General features: G+C 45.5%; 1 protein-coding gene across 1 annotated transcript in view; it reads right to left on the bottom strand.

The window, feature by feature from the left end:
* Positions 1 to 4,374: 4,374 nt before the first annotated feature.
* The window catches only part of ARPC1A (actin related protein 2/3 complex subunit 1A), a 34,132-nt gene continuing 14,014 nt past the window's right edge, over positions 4,375 to 24,492 (bottom strand). The window contains exons 3-10 of the mRNA XM_008516056.2: positions 22,715 to 22,819; positions 16,007 to 16,229; positions 13,901 to 14,008; positions 11,334 to 11,546; positions 9,218 to 9,293; positions 8,801 to 8,994; positions 6,596 to 6,686; positions 4,375 to 4,749 (exon numbers count right to left, since the gene is read on the bottom strand). Of these exons, the coding sequence (XP_008514278.1) occupies positions 4,711 to 4,749; positions 6,596 to 6,686; positions 8,801 to 8,994; positions 9,218 to 9,293; positions 11,334 to 11,546; positions 13,901 to 14,008; positions 16,007 to 16,229; positions 22,715 to 22,819 (1,049 nt within the window). The 3' untranslated portion in view covers positions 4,375 to 4,710. The remainder of the gene's footprint in view (positions 4,750 to 6,595; positions 6,687 to 8,800; positions 8,995 to 9,217; positions 9,294 to 11,333; positions 11,547 to 13,900; positions 14,009 to 16,006; positions 16,230 to 22,714; positions 22,820 to 24,492) is intronic.

Genomic DNA, 24,492 nt, shown 5'->3' with positions numbered 1-24,492 from the left:
GCGGGAGGGCGGTGTCCTCTGAGCCGGACCGCGGGACGGCGGGATCTGGGCTCACACGCTGGCCACCGAGCCACTTAGCGAACTTCTGCAGGCCTCGGTCCCCAGCCGCGCCGGGACCATCCCTTCATTCGAGAGCTGATACCCGCCGGGCGCCAAAAGTGCAGGCCCGGTGCGGGTGTAGACAGTAAGGCGTGGCCAAGGCAGCCAGCCCCGCCCTCCCCGCCCGGCGTCCTCACTGCAAGACCAGGATGCGGCCCGGGCAGGGATGCACGCTGGCCGCCCCGCCTGACTCTGGCTGGCCCGGCACGTCTCTCAGTGCTGCCTTCTTGCCCCTCTGTTCCAGCGCGGGCAGCTTCGCTCCTTTGTTACCTGGCTGCTTGCAGCCACCTGAATTTGGGTCTTGGGCCAGGTGGTCCCCAGGGGTTTTTCCATCCCTACCCTCTGCCTCATCAATGAAGTTGAGGCCAGGTGGCCTGGCGCGAACCCTCCTCAGTTCCTCAGGCCCCTCTCTCTGGGAGTCCAGGACTTCGGATCACGATGGAGGGCAAAGAAGCCCCTCTGGGCGAGCTACTTCACTTTTCAAGCTGGTTCCAGTTGAGTTTTTGTTGGTCTCTTTGAAAGCGTCCTGACCGATGTGCTCACCGGGGGACTCGCTTTTCTCGTTGTGAAAACTGAACCGAGGCAGCCTGATTGATGGAAAGGTCATGCAGAAGCTCGGTGCGAGCGGAAGCCCTGTTTGTACTGTTCACGCTGCTCTCCCGAGCCTAGAACAGCACCTGGCAGACAGCAGGCCCTCAGTGCGCATCTGCTGAATGAGTGAGTGAGCGAGGGAATGAATGAACGAACAGTGGTGTTAGAACACTGAACCGAACCCTGGCTCTGCCACTCAACCTGAAGAGTAATTTCAGGCAAGTCCCTCTTCCTGCAGTGCCTCGGTTCCCCGCATCTGTAAAGCGAGGCTGACTCATAACAAGCGCCGCCCGCCCGCCACCCTCACAGGCCTGCGGCCATTGTGGGAAGACCCAGCGGGTGGGAAAGCACACCTCAAACTGGGAGGCCGCGGGAGGTGTTCTTTGGAACGGCTCCCTTGGGGGACAAAGTTTCTAAGCCTTAAGTGAAGCATCCTGGGTGAGGGGAGCTTGGGGCTGGAAGAATTTCTTTTGGAGAAAGTTTTCCGTTTCTTCCTGGAACCTGCCTCCCCTGGTGCCCTTGGATGAAGATGCTACACTCCCCCTTCTTTTCTGCCTTCTCGGGTTTCCAAGAAATGCAGCCACACACCGGGGGCGACTTCAGGGCTGGCTGACTTGGGGGAGGGCAGTCGGTCAGGGGCTGGTCTTGTCTCCAGGCCTTCAAGGTTCCTTCCGGCTTGCTGCTCCTTCCTCCTCTCTGCATTGGCCTTACTGCCTCCTGGTCACAAGATGGCAGCCAAGCTCCAGGCATCTGGACTCAGGAAGTTGTGGGCTGGCCAAGGCAGCGCGAGACCAGGGAAACGAACCCCCAGCATGATCTCCTTCTGTCTCAGCATGTGCCCACCCAGAGTGGGGACCAGGGATCTCTCTCCCTGGAATCAAGGGATTGCCACCTGATCCCTGTGAGCAGGCCACACGTATTTGTGAGGTGGGCAAAGCCCAGGAAGGCAGATGTCCGTCTCGGCCAAGGCCCGGAACATGTGTCCTGCTCCAGGAGGCAGTGTTCTGAAGGGGGCAGCGCCCTGTCGCACACCCCGTTCCAAGCCACACGGCGTTGTGTGTCAGTTAATTGAGAAATTCAGGTCTACACTGAAACCCCACAGGCTATGTCAGAGGGTCCCCTCTCATCAGTTCCAAGGACATCCTGAGCTTGGGAGAACTCAACTGGGCTTGGTCACTATGCACCTCTCCTCCCTGCCCCGCCCTGAAGGGAACATACTTCGTGGTTACCGCTGGGGCTCTGGAGAGACTGTCAGGATTGCCACGTAGGCTGTCACTCCCCTCTCTGGCTTCCAAACTTGGTTTGATCACCACCCACAGTGATATATATCGTGACCTAGTACCCAACCCCACGTACAGCTGAAACCTAAGTATCATGCAACAACTTACTACAGGCAATGCAAAAATCTGTTATTTTCTCGTTTCATTTTCAAATTGACTTTGAGCCTCAGTGTGAAAAACTGCTCTAGACCACACCTCCTCCCCCTTTCTGAACTGACCGAGTTGTTAGTTTCCTATGGCTGCTGTAGCGACTTACTACAAACAGGGCGGCTGCAACCGACACAGACTTACCCTTACGCTTCCGGAAGTCAGAAGGCCCCAGTCGGTCTCAGCGGGCAGGGTGGTGTTCCTTCTGGAAGCTCCGGGGGAACTCGTCTGCTTGCTTTTCCAGCTTTTAGACTGCCTGCATTCCTTGGCTCTGGGGCCTTGCGACACTCCAACCTGTGACTCCATCGGCACATCCCTCGCGCCCTCTGCCTTCCTCTTCTAAGGATCCTTGTGCTAATACTGGGCCTCGATAACCCAGGGTCCTCTCCCCATCTCAAGATCTTTAACTTCATCATATCTGCAGAGCTCACGGGTTCTGGGGACTGGGACATGGACGTCTTTTCGCGGGGCGTGGGGGGGGGGGCGTTGTTTTGCCTACCACACCTAGTATTAGAACTTTACACACTATCTAACGTAAATCACATGACCTCCCAGTTACACACTGACCTGTGCTGACCAGTCCGCATGGGCGGCTTCACCGCCTCAGCTACTCTGCAGGCACGGGGGGACCCTGGACCTTCACATCACTGCCTCCAGAGCTGGGCGCACATGGGAACTAGACCATTTGTGTGGTGACCGTTGGGCCACACTGAAGAGTCATGCCTAAGCAATTGATCTGGGTTCTGAAGCTGACCCATTTTCTCAGTGTCATATTTTGGAAAGAACTGAATTTTTTTGGTTAGCAAAATCCTTCATACACTGCTTCCCATTCCACCCACTAAGGGTCTCCAAGGCCAGTGTGAAGCCTGAAAGCAAACCTCAGCTTTACTGAGTATCTAACAGGAGTCACTCATTCTGTATCACCCCCATTTTACAGGTGAGGATACTGAGGCGCAGAGATGTCAACTATATCGCTTAAGGGCACACAACTTGGCAGAACTATAATCTGACACCAAAGCCCAAAGCCTCGAATCAAAGGGCTTTGGCCAGTGTGTCCTGGCATCGTCAGAGGTCACCCAGAACCCCTGCAGACTGGTAGTCATTGTGGACCCAGGCCTGGCCTGAGTCTCAAGGGTAGGGCAAGAGGAGGGAGCTTCCCCAATCTCAGCCCGCAGCACTGCAGCACAGCACTGAGGGTTTCTGGGGGCCACGACCACGATGGGCGTTCTTCCGTGGGTGAGAATCGGCCCAAGTTTAAAAAAGAAAAAAGACAACTGTGACTATTAAGTTTTTGGAGGGAAAGTTAGTAAATTTTGTTTTCTGATGCCATTGCTCCTTTCATGGAAGACACCGTTTCTCTAAAAACCTCTGGGCTTGCCGGCCAAACCTTGTGATCTGATGAAACTAAAAAGAAACTTTTAGCTAATTCCTACTTTGGGGCTGGCCTTTGTCTTCTTCACTGTGACCACAGCCTTGCTGATGTGCTGGTGCCGGCCCGTATGCACAGAGGAGCTCCAGCACTGGGGATCCAGAGAGGACCCTAGAGCAGAGGGAAGAGGCTGGCCCACCACGCGGGCACCCCAGGTGTGGGGCTCTCTCCGGGAGGGAAGTTAAGGCTTCCCAGGAGTCACCAAATGGGCAAACTCACGGCGCCTCTGAAAAGCACTGTTCCCAGTGCCCAAAAACCAGAGCTGGGCTCGAATCACCGCTCTGCCTCTCCGGGCCAGGGATGAAGACACGGGCACGCTCAAGGCTACTCGTATTTATCTGCTATCCAGTCACATTTGCACCTCTCAAGATTCTCGGCCTCAGAATGGCAAACTTCCTGTCTAATTATGATGAAAATAACTTAGTTCGGGGACAATAATCTCTAAACCAAAATGATAACTTGTTCCTTTCTCACACCACTGCACACTCCCGTGCAGCACGCCCTTGTGGGTGCACCCTGGGCAGCAGCTGCCCCTGCTGTGGGCACAGGGCGCAGAGGCCTGACCTGGGGGTCTCAGGCTCCCATCTGGGCCCGGCGGCTGAGTGGCGGTGCCTCACGTGCAATATAGGAACAGGGCACCCACTCCGCAGAAGCACTGCAACACTAAAACATGGCATTCAATAAATGGCTCTTTTGGTCAAAGGTTGTATAGACAGCTCAATTTAAGAAACTAAGAATCTAAGACTTTACTCTAAAAACTAACCAGTCTAACAAAGAATTTACTTTTTCCACTAAAAACGGAAATCGTATAAGGAAACAAAATCAAAGTCACATTCAGTATTTTTATTTAATTTTTAGTAGACAATTTCCATACCTCCCCACCCTTTAAGTTAGTGTGACAATTTTCCATAATAAACTACTTAAAGAGAAGCTTTGGTCAAGAATGGAATGAAACGGCAAAAACAAAAAAACCCAAATCACTGCCGCTTTTAAAAAACCAACACTTTCACCAATTATATTCAAACAAAAACACACGATATTTGCACAATACGTGTCTTCAGTGTTTCCTTGCGGCTGGCTCTCGTCACCATCATGCAAATGGCGGGCGGCTGCCGTGGGCGCGGTGTGTCAGTTTGTCACGCGATCCGGGAGGCTCACTCAGCTTCACATTATCCGAAGGCCCTGGATAGAAGACTCCAAGGTCTTGCAGAGGCAGGAAGAACACTGAGCGTTACTGAGGACTGTCCACCCTGGCGTCGTCCCCACGGCACCACACTGCTCCCCCTCCTCCTTGGCTGAGGAGCAGGACCCCGCACCCCCAAATCCGGCCCTACCCCCCTCTGAGACAGCTCTCCCAGCTCTGCCCGGCACACTCCCCAGGACTGGGCTCCCCTTCTGGCCCTTTCGGGCCATGTGCTCCCTGGTCCCCATCGCCCGAGCCCACAGCGACTCTGTGTTCTTAGGGCACGCACTTCTTATCTGTGTGGTCCTTACTCATGGGGGCCATCTGTGTGCATGTCCCTTGCCTCTTCACCACCCTCTAGACACCCTCATGGCAGGCACGCCTATGTTGTGTAGGCCACACAGCAGCCAGCCTCGTGCACAACACAGAGCAGGCCCTCCAAGGGGGATGGATTAAAGAGAATACTGCACGGGGACTTCCTGGCTTACACAAGGACAAAAGGACAGAAAAGGACTCGGCCTGAGGGATCAAAGAACAAAGGGCCCAGCTGGTGCCAACTACACAGGAGCTGCCACGTCCAGGACACGAAGCATGTAAAGGTGAAAAGGGGGGAGGGGACTTTTAGAAGACTTCCTCCAGAGCGTTCCGGAGGCTTTTCTGTACTAGGTGTTTGACCCGGGGAGGGGAAGGAATCGAACATCATGGAAATGCACAGGCAGCGGCGGCACTCTGTAAACGGGCGCCTGTTTTGGAGGTTAACCAGGAGAAGGTCGATTCAGAGCCACACACAGGAGCCACCCTCTCTCACCCCTGCTCCTCCTCCCTGGCCCCTCATCTCACCCACCGTCTGCCAATCCCTAAGCGGGCGTGTGCAGAGTCCTCCCGGATTTCTCTCTCACCGTCACAACCCCCTTCCATTCAGCCGCTAAATCTCTCTAGTCCAGAACCTCATGGCCACACCCCCTGCCAGAGCTGGAGCTCCCATGGCATCACCTGTTCACTGCACTCGACGGCCTCTGCCCGGAGCCCACGGCTGCCCAGCCCACTCACACCTTACAGCCTGGTGCTTTTCTACTCGGGTTCTGGAACGGCTCCTCGATGTCTGCAGACAAAGCCCAGCTTCCTCTCTCTGACCACGCCACAGTTCTTTTTTATAGTTCCATCTCATGCTTCTATGACCCACACATAGCCTAACCCACTGGCAGTGCCTCACATGTGGTGTGAGCTCTCTGAGCTCCAGGCCTGGTCTGCACACGCTGCTCGTGCCGCTTAGAATGCCTGCCCCCACCCACCCCGTGCACCCTGAAATCCCACTGCATCTGGACACGCAGCTCAGGCACAATCTTTTCCTTGCTGTGCTGACAGCCCATGCATCCCCCCAAAGTCCTGAAAATAAAAACAGAGGCACTGGCTTCTCCTCTGGAGCTCCGCCTAAGCCCCCACCGCCACCCCCTCTTCACCAGACAAGCTCCTCAAGAGCTCCTCCACCTCAGCATCCTCAGGGTCTCACACCACGCCTCGCACCCAGTGGGCACTTACTCAATGTTTATCAGATTAATCAGTGTAAACCATAAAAATCTATGTCTGTAGTTAAGCAGACTGGTGCCCAACACAGGGCCCACTACAAAAACAGCACTCAGCTTTTCCTCAAGGATTAAATGGACACCCAGAAGTATGTATTCCAGCGCCCTGACAAAGCGTGCTTTCTTCCTGCTAATGACTTGTAGGGTTTAGAGAGAACTTTAGTCCAATGGCCTACATTTCTATGTGTGCTGGACTTGACATTTTGTTTCAAGAAATGAGAAACATTCTTCTCACGGGAAAAGTTTAACACAAACAAGATTTGTTCTGAAAGATAAAAAATACCTTGAAATCCCAAATTGTCATGGCTCCATCGATGCCAGTAGTGCAAAATTTGCGACAATCTTGCTTGTCCACCTCATAAATAGACACTTGACTGAAAAAAGGCCAAAAGAAGACAGATTGTAAGGTATGCGAGAGAAGTGAGCCCCACCCTTCCTAACAGTGCAACGGCATTTTAAGGGAACGAACAGTCTATCAACTCTTGAATGTTAAGTTGGCCATCAATATTAGGCTGCAGCAATCTGACTCAAAAAATATTCAAACGCACTTTATTAGCAGATGTCCAGAAAAGAAAAGACAGCAAAGAGGGAAAAGTCAAGAACTTGCATTAATTAGAGTGACGTGAGAAACAGGACAACCAGGCCACACAGCATGCAAACTGCCTGGAAGCAGGGTGTGGGCAGGACCACAGCAATGACTGAAATGGAAACAATTTAAAAAAAACTGGAGACGTGACGAAGCATGACTGAAATCCAAGTGGCTCCAAAGAAAACCTCCTAAGTCACCCTCCAAGGCTGCCAGGGCATATAAACCAAGAGCTCTCCTTGCATTTGAAACCAATCACCATAAACATTAGCAACATGCAGACCCACCACAAGATTCCAAAAAGCAAAGCAGAGGAAGAGACTAAGGAAACAACTTGTCTCAGCCTAATTATCTGCAGAGCTTTCAAGAAAATCAATTCCACATCTCAGACAATATTGTTTTCTCCTCTAAAATGTCTAGAACATTCTCTCTAGGGAATGGGATGGCCAACTATGGCACACACGGCCTGTTTTGGTACGGCCTGTGAGCTAAGAATGGCTTTTACAATTTTAAATGGTTGAAAAAAGATTAAAAGACTATTATTTCATGATGTGAAAATTAGGTGATATTCAAATTTCACTGTCCATAAAGTTTTACTGAAAGACATCCACACTCATTTATTGATGTATCGTCCACGGCTGCTTGCGTGCCACACGGCAGAGTTGTGTAGTTGTGATGGAGATTGCAAAGATCCTCAGAGCCTAAAATATTTCCTCCGGCATCACAGAAAGAGGGCTGACCCTGCTCTAGGGCAAAGAGGATTTCTATCTACAGATAAAAGTAGACATGCCAATCTGCAAGAGTTTGTCTTTTTATTTTTAACCTCAAAGTCTCAAAGAGGCAAGGAGAGCTGTTTCCTTTCTGATACAGAGCCTGCATAGAAGGTTACAAAATTCACAAGAAACAATTCTGAAAGTCATTTAAGACACAGAAATCTGAAAAGCGTGCAGAAAAGTTTCACTATGCCTTCAACTTCTATTACTTTACAATACAGCACAGACATTTTCAGCCTATTTTAAGGCTAGTGGCCATTTGCACTGAACAGGATGAAAAGCACAACCTGCGTTTAATAATTCTCTCAAAGAGAAAGTCTAGAGGTTTCCATTATTCTTCCCAACATCATTACCAACATAGTCCCTCAAAACAGAAGGTCTAGTCAAAAACGGAAAATTCTATGGTAGCCAACTCTGAATGCAATAACTTAAAATATCAACAATATATTGCATTTCTCCTCTAGAAATAAAAAAATAAAGCTTCTTGGATCAAACACAGTTCTAACTATCTTATATAATCACATATGCCTGATGAAAAGTAAGTAACCTCCTCAGCTTTGTCATAATGATGCTAAGGAATTCTGTTTCTCCAACAAATGACCTTCTTACTTGAAAACGTTACTTGAAATCCATGGTTGAAACGACAGCTAGAAGTACCCTTCCAAACAGGATAGAACTAATCTTCCTGTCATGTGATCACTACCAGAGGAACGTGACATGACGGAAGGTCTCCTTTTGTTCTCAATCACGTTTTTGAGGAGGCAAAGCCGGGGAAGAGGCTGTAGGCCAGCCCAGCTCACAAGTTCGCAGTAGGATCTGCGCTCCTCACGAGCGACACCTTGTACCACCTGGACCTTGAAGGACAGAACGACTAGGTGGGGGTGGTTCGCTCTCTCACAAGCTGAAAGTAAGAACCTGCAGTTGGGAAGCTACAGACTTCTCGCTGCTCTCGTTCCTGAAGGGATGTCTGGGGTAGTTCACAGAACTTTCATGGGAGCCAATCAAGAAAGAGACAGGAAGAAGGGCAGCCTGGTTACCGAAACATCTGTCTACAGATGGGCGCTGGCTACAGGCGGCGTCCAGGGAGTCAGACCCAGCCCAGGGGGCCCCGGGGGCTGGGGGCACCTACGTGATGCTGTTCTGGTGCAGCGTCTCCAAGGCTGTATTGCGGTCCTCAGTGGTGGCCCTCTTGTCCATGTTGCGGAAGCGCTCCATGGCAGACATGTTGCGCTGGATGCTCTGTTTTGGAATGTCTAGCTTGGAGACGAAGGTCAAGCAGCCACGGTCATCGTAGTTAAAGAGCATTGGGCAGCAGTCATGGCCCTGCAACAAGACATCAGTCAGCCCCTGGAGGGCACGCGGCCCACCCAGCAAGCCCACAGCAGAACGTTCCCCACCACAAGCATGTCTGACTATTAAAGGCCAGCCGGCTCTTCTAAAAGGCTGCTCTACTTTGTATTCGGGCACAGTCACAGAGCACACATTGTTCCTGTTCTGGAGAATTAAACACGGTGCACTACAAGGAAAAATGAAGAGAAATACTTACAGCAGCTACAACGCTATTCTCCGAGACAAATGATACACTCAGGAGGGGCAGGAACTCCGTCTTCAGAGTGGAGACCCTGAACACAAGAACACTTGTTAAACCGAGATGAAACGGACCACGCAGCTTCTTTACCCACACAGACGACAAAGGCCCCATTCTCACAGGGGCTTCGGCAGTACAAACACACACTATGTTTAAAACGAGCCCCAAGGCCCAGACTTTCAGGAACCTCCAGCGGGAGACGGCCCTGAGATAACCTACAGAAACGGAGGCCTTCAGCTCTCTCTGGCCGGTGCTCCACTCCCTTCGGAGGCCCCCTCCTCAACTCATGACAAACTGGTCCCCAGCAAGCCCTTGCTTTTCCTGTCTCTGACTTTGCTCCCACACCCCTTCAGCCACACGCCATCTCAGCTCCTCTCGCTCATCCAACGTGCACCCTAGTCTTTGAAGCTCAGCTCTAATTCATCGCCTCCACGAAGCTTTCCTGGACCACTCCAGCCTAAAGTGGCTTCTCCTTTCTCTGACCTCCTGGAGTTCTTACTGTCACTGGCACTCAGGATTGAACATCTTAGTCTGCCATCCTCTCCTCACCTGCACTCACTGTGGGCCCCAGAGGGCTGGGACCACAAATATTTACAGGAGCCTATTCTTCTCCTCCACCAGGCAGTGGGTTATGAGCTGGGGCTACCACTGAACAAGCAGCAGTCCTAGCCAGCCAGGGGCTCACATGCAAAGAGGCTGGGTGTGTGTTTACATATACACGTATACTCAGTAGTCATCTGCTCCAGCGCCTGGCCAAGAGGTTACAAAGATACGGCAGGCAAACACGTCTGTTGATGAATTAGGACCATATACCTTCATATTAAAGATGATGCATTTTGAAAACTAACTATGTCTCAGAAGACTGGCCCTCCACCCGCCTCGCCCCTTGCCAATACTCCTGGTATTAGATTAAGGTCCTAACACCTCATCGTAAGGCCTTACTGTGGCACATGTGGCTCTTACTAGATGAAATATTTATGTTTGAGGAGAAGAGTGGAGAATGTAATCTGACTTGCAGGACTGGAAAAGCCAAATAAATCAATATGAGGATAGACAGGGGCTTGTAAAAAGCACACACTAAGAGCTTATTATGCATTACAACAAATCATAAATAAATCAAATTACGGTATCAAAACATTAAGAATGACAAAAAGCAAACTACTCCACAAAATGTACAGCATAATCCCACGTGTGCTAAAAATATATATATATATGTGTGTGTGCCCATATATGTATAAAAATCTCCTGGAAGACTACACCATTTATAATGGGGGGAGGATGTTTTAAAAAAACAAAGCTTAAAAAAAAATTCAATCCAGTTCAGAAAAAATTACCCTCTCTGAAATGTCACTGCACAGCAGAGTCAGTCACCTGATGTGACCAGTTCTCGGCAAACAGGTCGACAAGTCAGGAAAGCTTTAAAGGTGGGTTCCCTTTAGCTGCCAGTGGAAAGGATTCACCAGGAAAGAACACAGACTCACAAGAGGAAGAGGGTTCCAACCACCTCCTCTCTCCCTCCAGCACGGGAGGAGCAAATACGCGTTGTGAGGGCTGACAAGATGCCCACGCTCTCCTTAAGGCCGAGCAGGCACCTCACTCACGACTGAGTCATCGCAATTCGAGTTCTTCCGGCACACACCAGAGGAGCTGGCATCAAGGGTTTGAGTATTACTGAATGAAATTCCAAATTAATGGAGTCATTGTTCACGGACTACACAGAGTAAGAACATTTCTTCTATCTAACTTGAGGCTGGTGGATGACATCTACGTGTTGTAAGAAATTCACAGTAGCGGACTAAACTGGCCATTTGCAGAAACTCTTATCAAACCAGGAGGGTCCTTCAGAGGACTCACTCTCAGTACTCCCATTAAGGAGTGTTTACGGAAGTGAGACCTAACTCTTTAAAATTTCCCCAGATGGACAATCTAAGTGTGTTTGTGACTTTAAAGGCTGCCTGGCAGTTCTGGGATGGCCTTTCACGCTCACACCCTGCACTTCCACCCAGGGAAGAAGAGTCTCCGGCCAGCTGCTGAGAGATCCCAGTCCGAAATTCAAACAAAGGCAAATACTCACTGGACACTTTTGGAGGCATCAGCAACGGACACGGTGCTGTCGTGGCTGACCCAGGCCAGGCGGCTCCCACTGGCGGAAAAGCTGACCCCGTGCACCCAGCCACCAGTGCCACTGCCACCAAACTCTGACATCAGCTGACCAAAAGGCATCTTGCTGCCCCAGGGGGTACTGGCTGGCTTTTCATCTACTTCTTTAATGTAGGCAGAAAACACTCTGCGGTTTAAGGGGCAGGGAGAGAAGGAAAAAGTAAATAAAAATATATGTATATAGAAATAGGCCACAGGTAGCTGCTGTAAGGTATTCCAAAACGCAAAGAGATTGATTCATAAAAAGCAAAACATGAAGGACAAGTTCAGACGCATAAACTTCTTAAGACACAGAATGGTTCTAAGAGCTGCCTGCAGGCCACCCCAGGTTTGGCAAATCCATACTCAACGAGCAGACATTCACAGAGCGCCGATGATGTGTCAGGCACTGCTGTGACGTGCGGTTCTAGAAGTAACGAACACAAAAGCCCTTCTCTCCTGGTGTGCGCATTCTAGGGGAGGGTCTGGGTGTCCCCACTCTTCCCTGGCCCACGACAGACTCTGCTAAATGAGCACAGCGTTTAGGAGAGAGTAAACCATTCGCCCTCCCTACAATAAACCAATGGTATTAATCCATTTAAAGATGGAGAGGGATCTCCAAAGAGAAAGTGAAGGGAGGTCAGCGAGAGAGGGGGCAGGCTCTCCCTGGTGCTGTCAGGAGGAGAGCTGGCCTCAGCTCTCAGGGCCATTGTCCAGCCTTTGTGGCAGGTATAGTCGGAGATGAAGGAGGGGCCTTTACAGCCTGGTGTCATTAGTCTCTCTAATTCCATGAAGCTGTATGTGAGGATGTTTTGACCAAAAGATAGGAAGCAGAAGTGATAAAAAAAAAAAAACCAGCTGGGAATCTATTCTTTTAGTCCCTTTTGCCCTCCAATGCTATTTTTACTTTGTACAGCTTCTCTTCGAAAACTTCTGAACCCAAAGACTCCCTAAATGACCTGGGATATTTCCCCCCAAAATGACAATGGCGGCAGCAGCTCTGAAGAGGCAGGGCACTGAAGAGACTAACGGCACAGTGAGTTGTCCGTCAGTTAGGTGACGTGACCTCAGAATCTGTGTGCTTTCGATCACCACCACGATGGCTACTGCTTTACCCATGAGAGGCCAGGAAAGAACAGAGGGCTCTCAGCCGCCAACTCGAGAGTGTGAACGGAACAGACCCGGACCCACGGGACCACAAGTCAAAGCGGTCTACGTGGAAATCAACATTAACAAAAGAATTGCAACCTATTTTCACAACCAGATTTTTAGACACAGCCTGATAATCCAGGTGGTATGGATCAGTACCACTTAGTCCTCCTTCTAAGGGAGCTAGAATGATTGCGGATAACACATCACAAACAACAAAACTCCTGAATATGAAACAAATCTAGGGAATGTCTATGTATCTTTACTGTTGCATTGGTTGTTACTGAGAAGAACCAATCTTTTTCTAAAAAGTGCCTTGACACTACTATACCTCCACTCTCACACATATCTTAAAAAAAAAAATCAACCCAAAACACAAAAAATCCTCAGATGTTTTTGGATATAAAGCACTATCCAGGTTTTTTGGAAATTCTCCGCATAATCTACTAAAGAAAGATGTGTCCCATCTCCCAACCCACCACGCAGTCAACATCAAGTAACATTTACTTGCTTTTTTTTTTGGCTAAGGGAAAAAAAGCCTTCTTGATAAAGAACAACTTTAAGAAGCAAATTACACGGTATGATCCTTAAAGCTCTGAGCAAAGTGGCTGTGTTTCTTCTAGCCTCATGCTAATGACAAATAAAAAGCTTTAAGTGGAAAGGAACAGTACAATAAGAGCTCAGCAGTGCACTGTTCAGCTATGTGTTGTTAATCTTAGTTTCGCTCTGGAATTTGCCGAGTCTGCTGCCTGGGTCACGAAATGACAAACAATACTGTAGTTGGGGCTGAGGTGGGAGAACACTATACTTTCTTTCTTTTGTTTTTTTTGAGGACGATTAGCCCTGAGCTAACATCTGCCGCCAATCCTCCTCTTTTTGCTGAGGAGGACTGGCCCTGAGCTAACATCCGTGCCCATCTTCTTCTACTTCATATGTGGGACGCCTGCCACAGCATGGCTTGATGAGCGGTTCGTAGGTCTGCACTCAGGATCTGACCCTGAGAAGCCTGGGCCCCCAAAGTGGAACGTGCGAACTTAATTAACCGTTGTGCCACTGGGCCAGCCCGAGAACACTATCCTTTCACTCCCAACCATGGACGTTCTGTCTGAGGAAAACTTCCGGGGGCCCGCCCTTGCATCTCCCTCCTACTGCACCTCCGAGTCCATTTCTTTCTACCTCAGTGATTTATGCACCTGCTTTAGCTCCTTTTCTAGATCACAAGCTCCTTTCATCTCAGAGTCCCTCACGGTGTCTAGCACAGTACCTTGCAAAGAAAAGGAACTTTAAAAATGTTTGTTGAAAGATGAACAACAAACAGCTCGAGTCTGCCTGCCAATTCTCATTTGTTCCCACCTGCATTTGAAATCACAGGATCCTGCTGCCAGCAAGACATTGTTGGGATGCCAATCCAAGCTGAGGACCGTGGAACGAATTGGCTTTTTAATGTGCTTGCTTACCCACCTACAAAAGGAGAAAACCCATTTTAGTCTACCCACACATCAAGCAACAGTCCCCAAATGACCCAAGAATGTGTGTCAGGTGAAGACATCCAGACACGGTTTGTGGCTACCAGGCCTCCTGCCAGGGAGAAGATGCCTTTCTAAAGGAAGAGAGGAAGGAGAGCCACAAAGGGTCCCTGAAAGACAGGCTTTGACTCTCCCACGAGGGCAGCTGGTTCCAAACTTTCCCCGCTACCAGGGGACCCTCATTAGTAAGTATATTCATGGATTAACTCTGGTACTGCCCCATGGAGTTTCAGCTTATGTGTGACTTTAACCGCTGAAACAAAAATTGAGGTTTGAAATTACTTGAATTTGCATTACAAATATTCAGTGATTTGTTACTTCTTTTTGGGTTAAGTTCAGGTTGTAAGATAGCTAAGTCTCCGTGAAGCTGCAAATTCTTTTTTCATCAATTTTTTTTCACCGAGAACTTAGCAGAACCTCTTGTTAGGGACTGGCCTCTAGGCAGGTCTCTGCTCCACTCCAAAGTTTACTTACGTCTAACATCAGTCATTATTCTGGCTGAACTAACTAAATTTCTGCCCCTGAACTGCTGCTTAAAAACCAGACACGTTCTGCTGTTCAAAAGTTGAGGGACTTAATGTCGAGCCAGATGCCTTTCCTTGAATGCTAAATTATTACTCTTCTATAGAATCTTTTTCTTAAGAACTTATCTGAAAAATTTCATTGTGAAAAGCAGACAATATTATAACTTGTTTTATAATGCAGTCATTTAAAACTAAAGGCTTTTCAGACGTTGTTTTAAAGTATGCGCATCGTACCAATGAGAAACTCCCCTGAACATACAGCTTGTTCAAAAGACAGTACCTTGTACTACAGTAAAGCCCAATTGACCTATATTTGAGACCATTTTTCAATGAATAAAAATCTGAACAATCGCTAAGGTTGAAGGTTACCTAGGAAGAAAAGTTGCTTCTCATCTATTCCTAACGGCAAGACTCCAAGTGATTTTTAGCAGGCAACATTCTGATAGCCTTATTTATTTTATGCATGCTTGAAAGAAAAATGCATGTCTTAAATTCATAAATCAATCTTGTTGCAAATTCAGAGACTTTTGTTTCACAGAATCAAAATTTCTGCAGTTTTACTAAATTACAAAATCTAATATGATAATCTCTTCCTTTCACTATTTTAGCAGAAAGCAAACAGTAACACCAACACAAAGAGTAATGTGTACTCTGCTATTTTTAGTGCAAATACAAACACTGCCCGTTTCATACTGAATGACAGCTCTATGTTGAAAGGTATTTCCCACCCTTTCTGAATGCATGCCAGGTAGAGCAGAGTCATTTTCTTATCAAAGCAAGCAGGAAGGAGTAGTTCAACTACGTTATGCATAAAAACAAATCTCTGTATTTTGACTGGCTCAGCTACTCGTGATTTATAAAAAAAAAAAGTACAACAGTCTGATTATATTTCCAAGATTCTGGTCAGTTTATACTTCAATGGTTTAAACAAGTAAAATAATTATCTCAAGACAGATTTGGTTAGCAAACAAACTTTAAAGAAAGGAGAACACTGTTATCTGTAAGAATCCTAGTTGATAGTTAAAGAGAGAAAAAAAAATGTTCCTCAGGGCACCAAGAATCTTTGAGTTTAGAATTTATCTATCAGAGGGAGAAAACAGCAATTTGGACAGTACAGCGTGAGAAGAGCAGCAGTATCTTAACAACAAACAAGTCAGGAGATCAGTACATGGAAGCCACAGCATGACATTAACATGAGAAAGAGGTGGGATTTGACTTAAGGTGCACCTAAGAAGGAAAAATGCTCAATCAGAGAAAATGGAGAATTTCAGAGGGGAAAAAAGGTCCAGCTGAGGAAAAACCTGAAGTTATATTTAAGGCTTCACCTAGTGCCTCAAGAAACCAATGACACAGCGGTCTAAACGTACAGTTCTACAGAAAGAAATAAAAAATATTCAGATGTTGCTCACCAGTCATTTTCAGACTCGAAGTAACAAACAGAAATGAGCCGCGCTCCACTTCCTACAGCAAATTTGTTCTCTAGCGGGGACCACTTGACAAACGTGGCTGCACGATTAATTCGCAGGATCACCAGGGTTGGCTTCCAGACACCATCTTTCTGACTCCAGACATAGGCATTGCGGTCTGCCCCGCAAGTGACAATGCGGTCGCTCTTGGGAGCCCAGTCGATGCCTGTAATAGGTAAGACATGGTGTCATCTGCTTTGCTTGGCCAATGACACTGACATGGCACAGGCAGGTGGGTACTGGCAAGGCGGCGCCAGATATGGGCCTGGTACCTTCCTCCCCGCCCCATCCTTCCCCCATCTATGGTCCTGGTCACCACCTCACACACAAAAGCAAGGATGTTTCTCTGCAAAGTTCCCGTAACTCAGGATCCTCTATGAGGCCAGGTAGAACAGAGCTATGTTATAATGCAGTTTTATAATTGCAGAGGTTACAAAACTAAACACGGCATTCTTTCTACCCACTCACAGGTTTCTGAAGATATCTGGCCTGAAGATCCATTATCTTTTTCTTCTCTATTAGAATTTTTTGTTTTGGTCTGAAAGTAACTTCATTCATTAATACCAGTCATTAATAGACTCATTCCATGATATTAACTGAAAGTCTGCTATATGGCATCCAAATAAAAACAACATACAGTGTAAATAAAAATAATCTTCAATACATAGAGGGGAAAATATAAATTGAGATTCATTATATATTCTTCTAAAGGTCACTGTCATTTAAACGAACCTAAACACCTTTTCGATATGATGTAGGTTCTATGAAAGAGTCCTTGAGCATCTTCGCACCTCAACAGGAAGAGACCTAAATTTGCATCTGAATGTAAGGCTTATTTATTTTTTTTTAAGATTTTATTTTTTTCCTTTTTCTCCCCAAAGCCCCCCGGTACATAGTTGTATACTCTTCGTTGTGGGTCCTTCTAGTTGTGGCATGTGGGACGCTGCCTCAGCGTGGTTTGATGAGCAGTGCCATGTCCGTGCCCAGGATTCGAACCAACGAAACACTGGGCCGCCTGCAGCTGAGCGTGTGAACTCAACCAATCAGCCACGGGGCCAGCCCCAGGCTTATTTTTCTTATTTGACCAGACTTTTACTTATTTGACGCCTCTGTGAAGGATCCCAAAGTCAAGGTCAGTTTGTTATACACCTAGAGTAAAATTTGCTATGACTGAGTCATTTTATAGTTATTGATGAGATATTTTCTGCAATTTCACAATGAAAGTATAGAAGTACTACTACTAAGTTTTTATTACAAATATCCCCCTAAAAAGTAATAATTAGCATTCTTAATATTTGTATGGAAAAAGTAAAGTGAATATAAATTCAGAGTCTCCAGTCATAAGGCACAGTGACTTTATAGTATGAAGAGTTATTCATTCATTCACCTACATGAACAGTCCGCTCAATTTTTTCTTTTTTTTTTCACTATGGAAGACTCGCCCTGAGGTAACATCTGTCACCAATCTTCCTCTATTTTGTATGTGGGTCATTGCCACAGCTGGGCTGCTAATGAGTTGGTATAAATCTGCACCTGGGAACCGAATCTGGGCCCAGAAAGCAGAGAGTGCTAAACTTAACCACTAGACCAGCAGGCTGGCCCCTGCCCCTGTTCTTTATCTCCACATACTTTCCTCCCCCAAAATGATATTATCATGGCAAACATTTTCTCCCGCTTTTTATAAATTAGTAGTGGTTATACTTTATTTTAGAACATTGATCTTCTCATAATAATTTCCCAAAACACCCCACTGTTGAATAGTTTGTTAGTTTCCAATCATTTGTTAAAACAGATAAAATTGGAATAAACATTCAGGCACATACATTTTTGCTCTGGTTAAATTATCTATGATAAATTCCCAGAAGTGTGATGCAAAATATTCTTATTTTTATGACTAACTTGGTTACAAACTTCTTGAAAAGAGGAAGCAAGTATTTGAAACTACTGTGGTGGGCAGACCCTAGGGTGGTCCCCATGATCCCATCTGCTGGCACCCATGCCTTTGTGTGACCCCATCCCTTGGGGTGACCCCGCCCCTTTGGGTGTGGGCAGGACTTGTGACTCACTTCTAACCAATGGAATGCTGGAAAGTGATGAGATGTGGGTGATTAGTGTACAAGATTACTACATCAGAGTGCAGAGCCCCGCCTGCTAGAGATTCTCACGCCCTTTCTCCATTGCTGGCTCTGACGAAGCAAATCGCCACAAATCTTACAACTGCAAGGAAGTGAATTCTACCACCAACAACCTGAGGAAGCTTGGAGGCAGATCCTTCTCTGGCCGAGCCTCTGATGAGAACCCTCCTCTGGCTGACACCTACATTTCTAACAGCTTGGGAGACCCTAAGCAGAGGTCCCAGATAAGCTATGTCCAGACTCTTGACCCACAGAAACTGTGAGATAATAATGTGTTTTAATTTAAGCTGCTAAGTTTGTAGTATTTGTTACACAGCAACAGAAAACTAACATATCCTCTAACATCCAGAACACTGCCTTGTAAAGAGAAAGCTCAGTGATTTTGTAACGATTCTGACAATCTCAAATTTCACCCTTTATTCCAAATGACCATCACTCTAATTAAACACATATATGTTTTACAAAAATTTGTGAGGTGCTTATTAAGCATGAGGTGCTTAAAAAAAACAAAATCAGGGGCTCGCCCAGTGGCGTAGTGGTTAAGTTCGTGCACTCCGCTTCGGTGGCCCAGGGTTCGCAGGTTTGGGTCTTGGGTGAGGACATACATACCACTCACTACACACTGTAGTGGTGTCCCACATACAAAACAGAGGAAGACTGGCACAGATGTTAGCTCACAGACAATCTTCCTCACCAAAAAAGTAAATAAATAACAATCAATAGCTCCTTACTCTCTAAGAAATATGCAGGGAACTGCCTTCTGCTTGGTTCTATAGTTCTAAGCTTACTTCTATAGCTACATCTTTCACTCGAATATGGGAGTTGTAAACCACAGTTAGAGCCTCAAACGATTTTAGATGACATTAACCTAAAACTTTTTTAAAAAGACACACTTGTTAAAAAACCTTCAGTAAGAGGCAAATATTCTTTTTTTCAGTTTTTCTGCCATCAGATGACTTTAAAGGAAAAGGAGGGGAATCGAGCATCTATCCTATCTTTCCTGTACTAATTATGTCTCAGGGTAACCCAGCAGTAATGAAGGTAATTGACTCTTTTATAAATGTATTCCCGCTAACAGAGAAGAAATAGTAGATTTAGAATATCACCATGTTGCAGCCACTACTAAATGAAAGGAGACGGCACCAATCATCGACAGATGCTAACATCACAGAAAGAAAGACGACGAGACATGCTGTGCCTCCTTCATGAAAGAACCAACCACCACCTAACTTCAACTAGCAATTGGAGGAAACACAGAGGGCAGAGGAATACGTAAAGCACCATGGGCTCGCAGTCAGTAAAATCCGGGCTCTGGAAAACAAAGGACTTGATTTCTCAATTTTCTCAACAAATAAATTGCAAAGGCTTAAAAGAGGGAAGAAAGGGAACCTATAAACAAAAGAAAACAAAAAGATTTAAGAGAGAGATCAATCACAACCATGTGTGTACCTTGGTAGGATCCCAATTAGAAGAGACTAGAGTATTCGTTTTTACTGAAGAGTCCTCATCTTTTAGAGATACCAACTCAAACATGAAATGATGCATCTGGGATGTGCTTTAAAATAGAACAGCAAGAGGGAAGGTGAGTTGAAAAGGACAGGACTGTCTGTGAGTTGATAACTGTTGAATCTGGGTGATGGGTACATAGGGGCCCATTACACTATTCTGTTTTTGTCATCTGTTTAAAACTGTCCACAGTAAAATGTTTTTTTCAAGAGAGACAGTGATCAAACATTTAACACAAAAGCATAAACTTACAGAAAACAACACCAGAACTCTGCCATCCCTTTGATGTTTGCCATACTCTTTTTCTCTGTAGTACTGATTGATTAGTCTTTTCTTCTAGAAAGCTTCAGAAGATAGTTTTTTTCCTGTAGTTACTATCCTTCTGAGAAAATATGTTTGATCCTTGGTCTCCTGCCACAGAGTTATATTTAGATTTTTCCAACAACAGTTTTTTCAGATCTAAAAAAAATGTCATTTGAGCATTTGGACAGAAAACAGGCCCAAGTTCAAAGGATTCCAAAAGAGAAGCAGGGGAGAAAAAGGACATAACTAAATATTTCACTTTTTGGTTTTTTTTGCTATTTCTTTGGTCTTTCATCTTAGCCCTTTGTCATTTACAAGTATTTCCTAATGCTAAAATTCCCATTTAAAATATGAGCATTCTTATTTTTAGGCCACAAAGCCACTGGCAAAGGGACTTCAAGAAAATAGGCCAAAACTAATAGAAATAAGGTCATGGGAAAGCAATAGTGACAAAAATAGAAATTATGTTTTTGGTGCTGGTTCGGTAATCCAGTCAGTCGGCTCCCAGCACTCACTAGCATCACATACAAATCACCAGTCAAAGCCAGAAGGGATGGTCCTGGGTTTTCGCTGGGGCGCAGAAGGTCAAAACATGCGCAGTTTTTCTCTGTTTTGGGGGAAGGATATCTTTAAGTTAATCAGAATGTTAGGGGATTAGAGGCAAAATTCCAGGGTCCTAATTAAACAAACAATCCCTATCAGTCCCTTTGCTGCCCACTTAAGTGCAAATGTCATTGAGAGGAGAGGGGAAACTCAAGACTGCAGTGAGAAATGCGTAACTGAAAAGCTATAGAGAACCAGCTTTAATGTGCTTGGCCAAACTGTTGAAAGCAAGCAGTTGAGTCAAGTCTGCCAGAAAACAGGATGAGAAAACTCTACTAGGAAGGATCAAAGAACAAGACTTCTTTCTGAACAAAGCAGTAAGTGAAAATGTGCTTTTTAAAAATAGCCAGACATGACTTAAGAACAAAGCCATACATTCTTTGGAAATTTGGATCAGAATTTGGTTTACTAAATTCTGAAAACCACTGCAAAAATTCCCCGTTTTTACCTCTGACTCCTCCTCCTCCTTTATTTGACACTTGCTTCATAAAACTTAGCACTGCTGTGCTTGCCCCCTCTATCCATCTACTCACTGATACTTTTTGTCAAAGATGAAAGTTAATGTACACTCAGGAATCTGCCACAGAGCCAATGCTTTAAGATCCCGTCTTCTACAAGTCAACAAGAAAAAGACAAAAACTCAATAGAAAAATGGTCAGGAGTTATGAACAGTAAAGTCACAAAAAAGAAATCAGATGGCATATAAACATCTGAAAATATACTCAACCTTCCTATTAATCAGGAAAACGCAACTTATAGAGACACCAACTTTCACTCATTAGACAGTGCGACCATATCGAGTACGCACGGGATGTGGGAAAGTAAGCACTCTTACACAGGCAATCCGATGATGCCTCGCAAAGGTGAAGAGGGACAGACCCCTGTGCTGTGACAACTCTGCCACAGACAAACATTCACACGTGAACAAGGAGATCTGCAGAGGGACGCTTGACTTAGCACTTGAATGTAATAAGGAAAAACTGGAAACAACCTAAATGCCCTTCAGTGGAGGAAAGAGTGAATAAATGAGGTCTGAAATGCTAAACAGCGGTTAAAAGGAATAAACTTGATCTAGATACACAAACATAGATAGAGCGCAGAAACAACGTAGAATGCCAAAGCAAGCTGCAAGAGATGCACAATACGATGCCATTTACTTAACATTTAAAAATACTAGCCAATACAGTAGTGCTAAAGATTGCTTACGAATGTATAGACAGGTAGGAAAAAGTATTAAAAATGGATTGGGACAATGTCATACCAAATTACAGACTGCAGGAGAGGAATGGGATTGGTGGCAAGAGGGGACTCTACCATTATCTGGAATAATATTCCTTATTAGTAAGTCTTTCTTTCCTAAGTTTTCCGGCACAGGTAAAGATAGTTAATTCTGCTTGGTGGGAATATTGACGTGCGTTATATTACCGTTTGCTCTTTTCAGTATTTTGGAATGTCTTCCTTGCCCCAAAAACAACATGCAGGAAACTTGTGGAAGACACTGCGTTCCCTCAGCACCTGGGAACGCAGTCTGGCTTACATTTTCACACAGCTGCCACGCTGTCTAGTTTTCGCTTTCACGTCTCATCTCCTAATTTAAGCTCTTCAGTCCTCAGAGTAGGGTCAGCGCTTTTCATGACACTAGCAGAGTGCCGTGCACCAGTGGGGCTAAAGGAAGCACTTACAAATTGAGATCACTATTATGACGTTTCCTCAAATTTTCTAAAGAAAACTCAGTCAATGCTGCACAACTTTTGTTTTTGAGGAAGATTAGCCCTGAGCTAACTACTGCCAATCCTCCTCTTTTTGCTGAGGAAGACCAGCCCTGAGCTAACATCCATGCCCATCTTCCTCCACCATATACAAGGGACGCCTACCACAGCATGCCTTTTTGCGAAACGGTGCCATGTCCGCACCCAGGATCCGAACCAGCGAACCCTGGGCCGCCGAGAAGCAGAACGTGCGAACTTAACTGCTGTGCCACCGGGCCGGCCCAATGCTGCACAACTTTAAACATTATGGCAGACTTACTGTGTCGAGCTCTTTGTTTAAACAGAAGAGTGCACATGTGTCAGTACAACAGAAGCTCACGGTGGTCTTCCCTTACCTGTGATGTGTCCGTTGTGCTCCTTGAGTTCATGAGCTTTCACCCACTGGCTCCCGTTCTTCTTATAGATGTGCACTTCGTGATTATTAGGGCTAAGGGCAATCTCTGAAGGAGAAAGTCAACAGTGAACATCTGAACTTGAAACTGTCACCAAAAAAGGGGATATGTTACAGCTGGCATTTTAAAAACAGACTCAAGGAAGGAATAGGAAAGCTGTTTCCAAAAAAGCATTCCCAATATCTACCCCTGAAGAATTCCTTCCATTATTTTTACCTATTTGGACTCCATATTTTTATTATTTAGTTATTTTTTAAAAAATATTTTATTTTTCCTTTTTCTCCCAAAGCCCCCTGGTACATAGTTGTGTCTTTTTAGTTGTGGGTCCTTCTAGTTGTGGCACGTGGGATGCCGCCTCAGTGTGGCTTGATAAGCAGTCCCGCGTCCGTGCCCAGGATTCCAACAGGCAAAATCCTGGGCCCCAGAAGCGGAGTGCACAAACTTAACCACTCGGCCACGGGGCCGGGCCCTGGACTTCATATTTTTGAATGTTTTGTAGAAAAACTAAATTTAAAAATTCATTTTATCAGAGACATATACAACTGTCACTTAAAGATTCTAACCAGCAAGAAATAACAATGTTACTATACTTAGCTGACACAATTTTAGCCCATAGCAAAGATATTCAACATTTTAGTTCACCCGTACAACAGTATTAGCGATAAATATTTAATTTCTGTTAGACTTTCTGAAACGCTGAAAATAGCATTTAAGCTTTCATGGACTCAGGTTGGAACCACTAGTTTATTAAAAAAGCTTGATTTTGCTAATAAATTATATTTAAGTTTTCCTTTAGAACAAAACCAATATAAATCACAAAATAAAATTGTTTTCAAGAGAAATCTCTTGGACAAATCTGAAATATTAAAACTATATATAATGGATTTTTTTGAACTTATATTGATTTTTTTTTTCTAGTTTTAAAAAAACAGTGATTTCTTAAAATTAAAATTGGGATCTATGACCCAAACTTTAGGTCAGTCATTTAACGTTCCCCCATCTATTATATATCACCTTTTCTCCCCTCCTTAGGGAAGCTATATCTGTTTTACAGATGAAACTGTGGAACTAGATAATTATCTAGTGCTAAAATCCTAAGACTTTAGGTGCTTTTCTGGAAACTAGTTATATATTTCTCTAAATTTCTAAGATGTATATAGGGATTTCAAGAGCTAAACCCAAATTATAACCTGGAAAATGTTATAGATTTCAAATTATATGTGGCATAACAAAAAATCTGACAATATATTGAGTTTATCAAGTAGTTTAAATGTGGACAATGATAACTTGGATTTCTTTTTTTTTTAAGATTTTATTTTTCCTTTTTCTCCCCAAAGCCCCCCAGTATATAGCTGTATATTTTTAGTTGTGGGTCCTTCTGGTTGTGGCATGTGGGATGCCGCCTCAGCATGGTTTGATGAGTAGTGCCGTGTGTGCGCCCAGGATCCGAACTGGGAAAACCCTGGGCCACTGAAGTGGAGCGTACAAACCCAACCATTCGGCCATGGGGCCAGCCCTGGATTTCTATTAAAAATAACTGGAAATACTCCAAAAACCTATTGTTAGATGGAAAAATGGAGACAGAAGATACAGGAAACTCAGCTACGAAACTCTGTGAGACAACCACAAAACAAAAGCTCTAGATTCACTATCCTGCCAAGTTAACGTATTTTCAAGTACCCAAGACAGGGGCTCATATATAGGTCTTCACTTCATCCAAC

Source organism: Equus przewalskii, chromosome 12 (genome assembly GCF_037783145.1).
Source record: "Equus przewalskii isolate Varuska chromosome 12, EquPr2, whole genome shotgun sequence".
NCBI lineage: Eukaryota > Metazoa > Chordata > Mammalia > Perissodactyla > Equidae > Equus > Equus przewalskii.
Note: the sequence above shows the minus strand (reverse complement) of the source record. Positions and strands in the feature narration are given on the sequence as shown.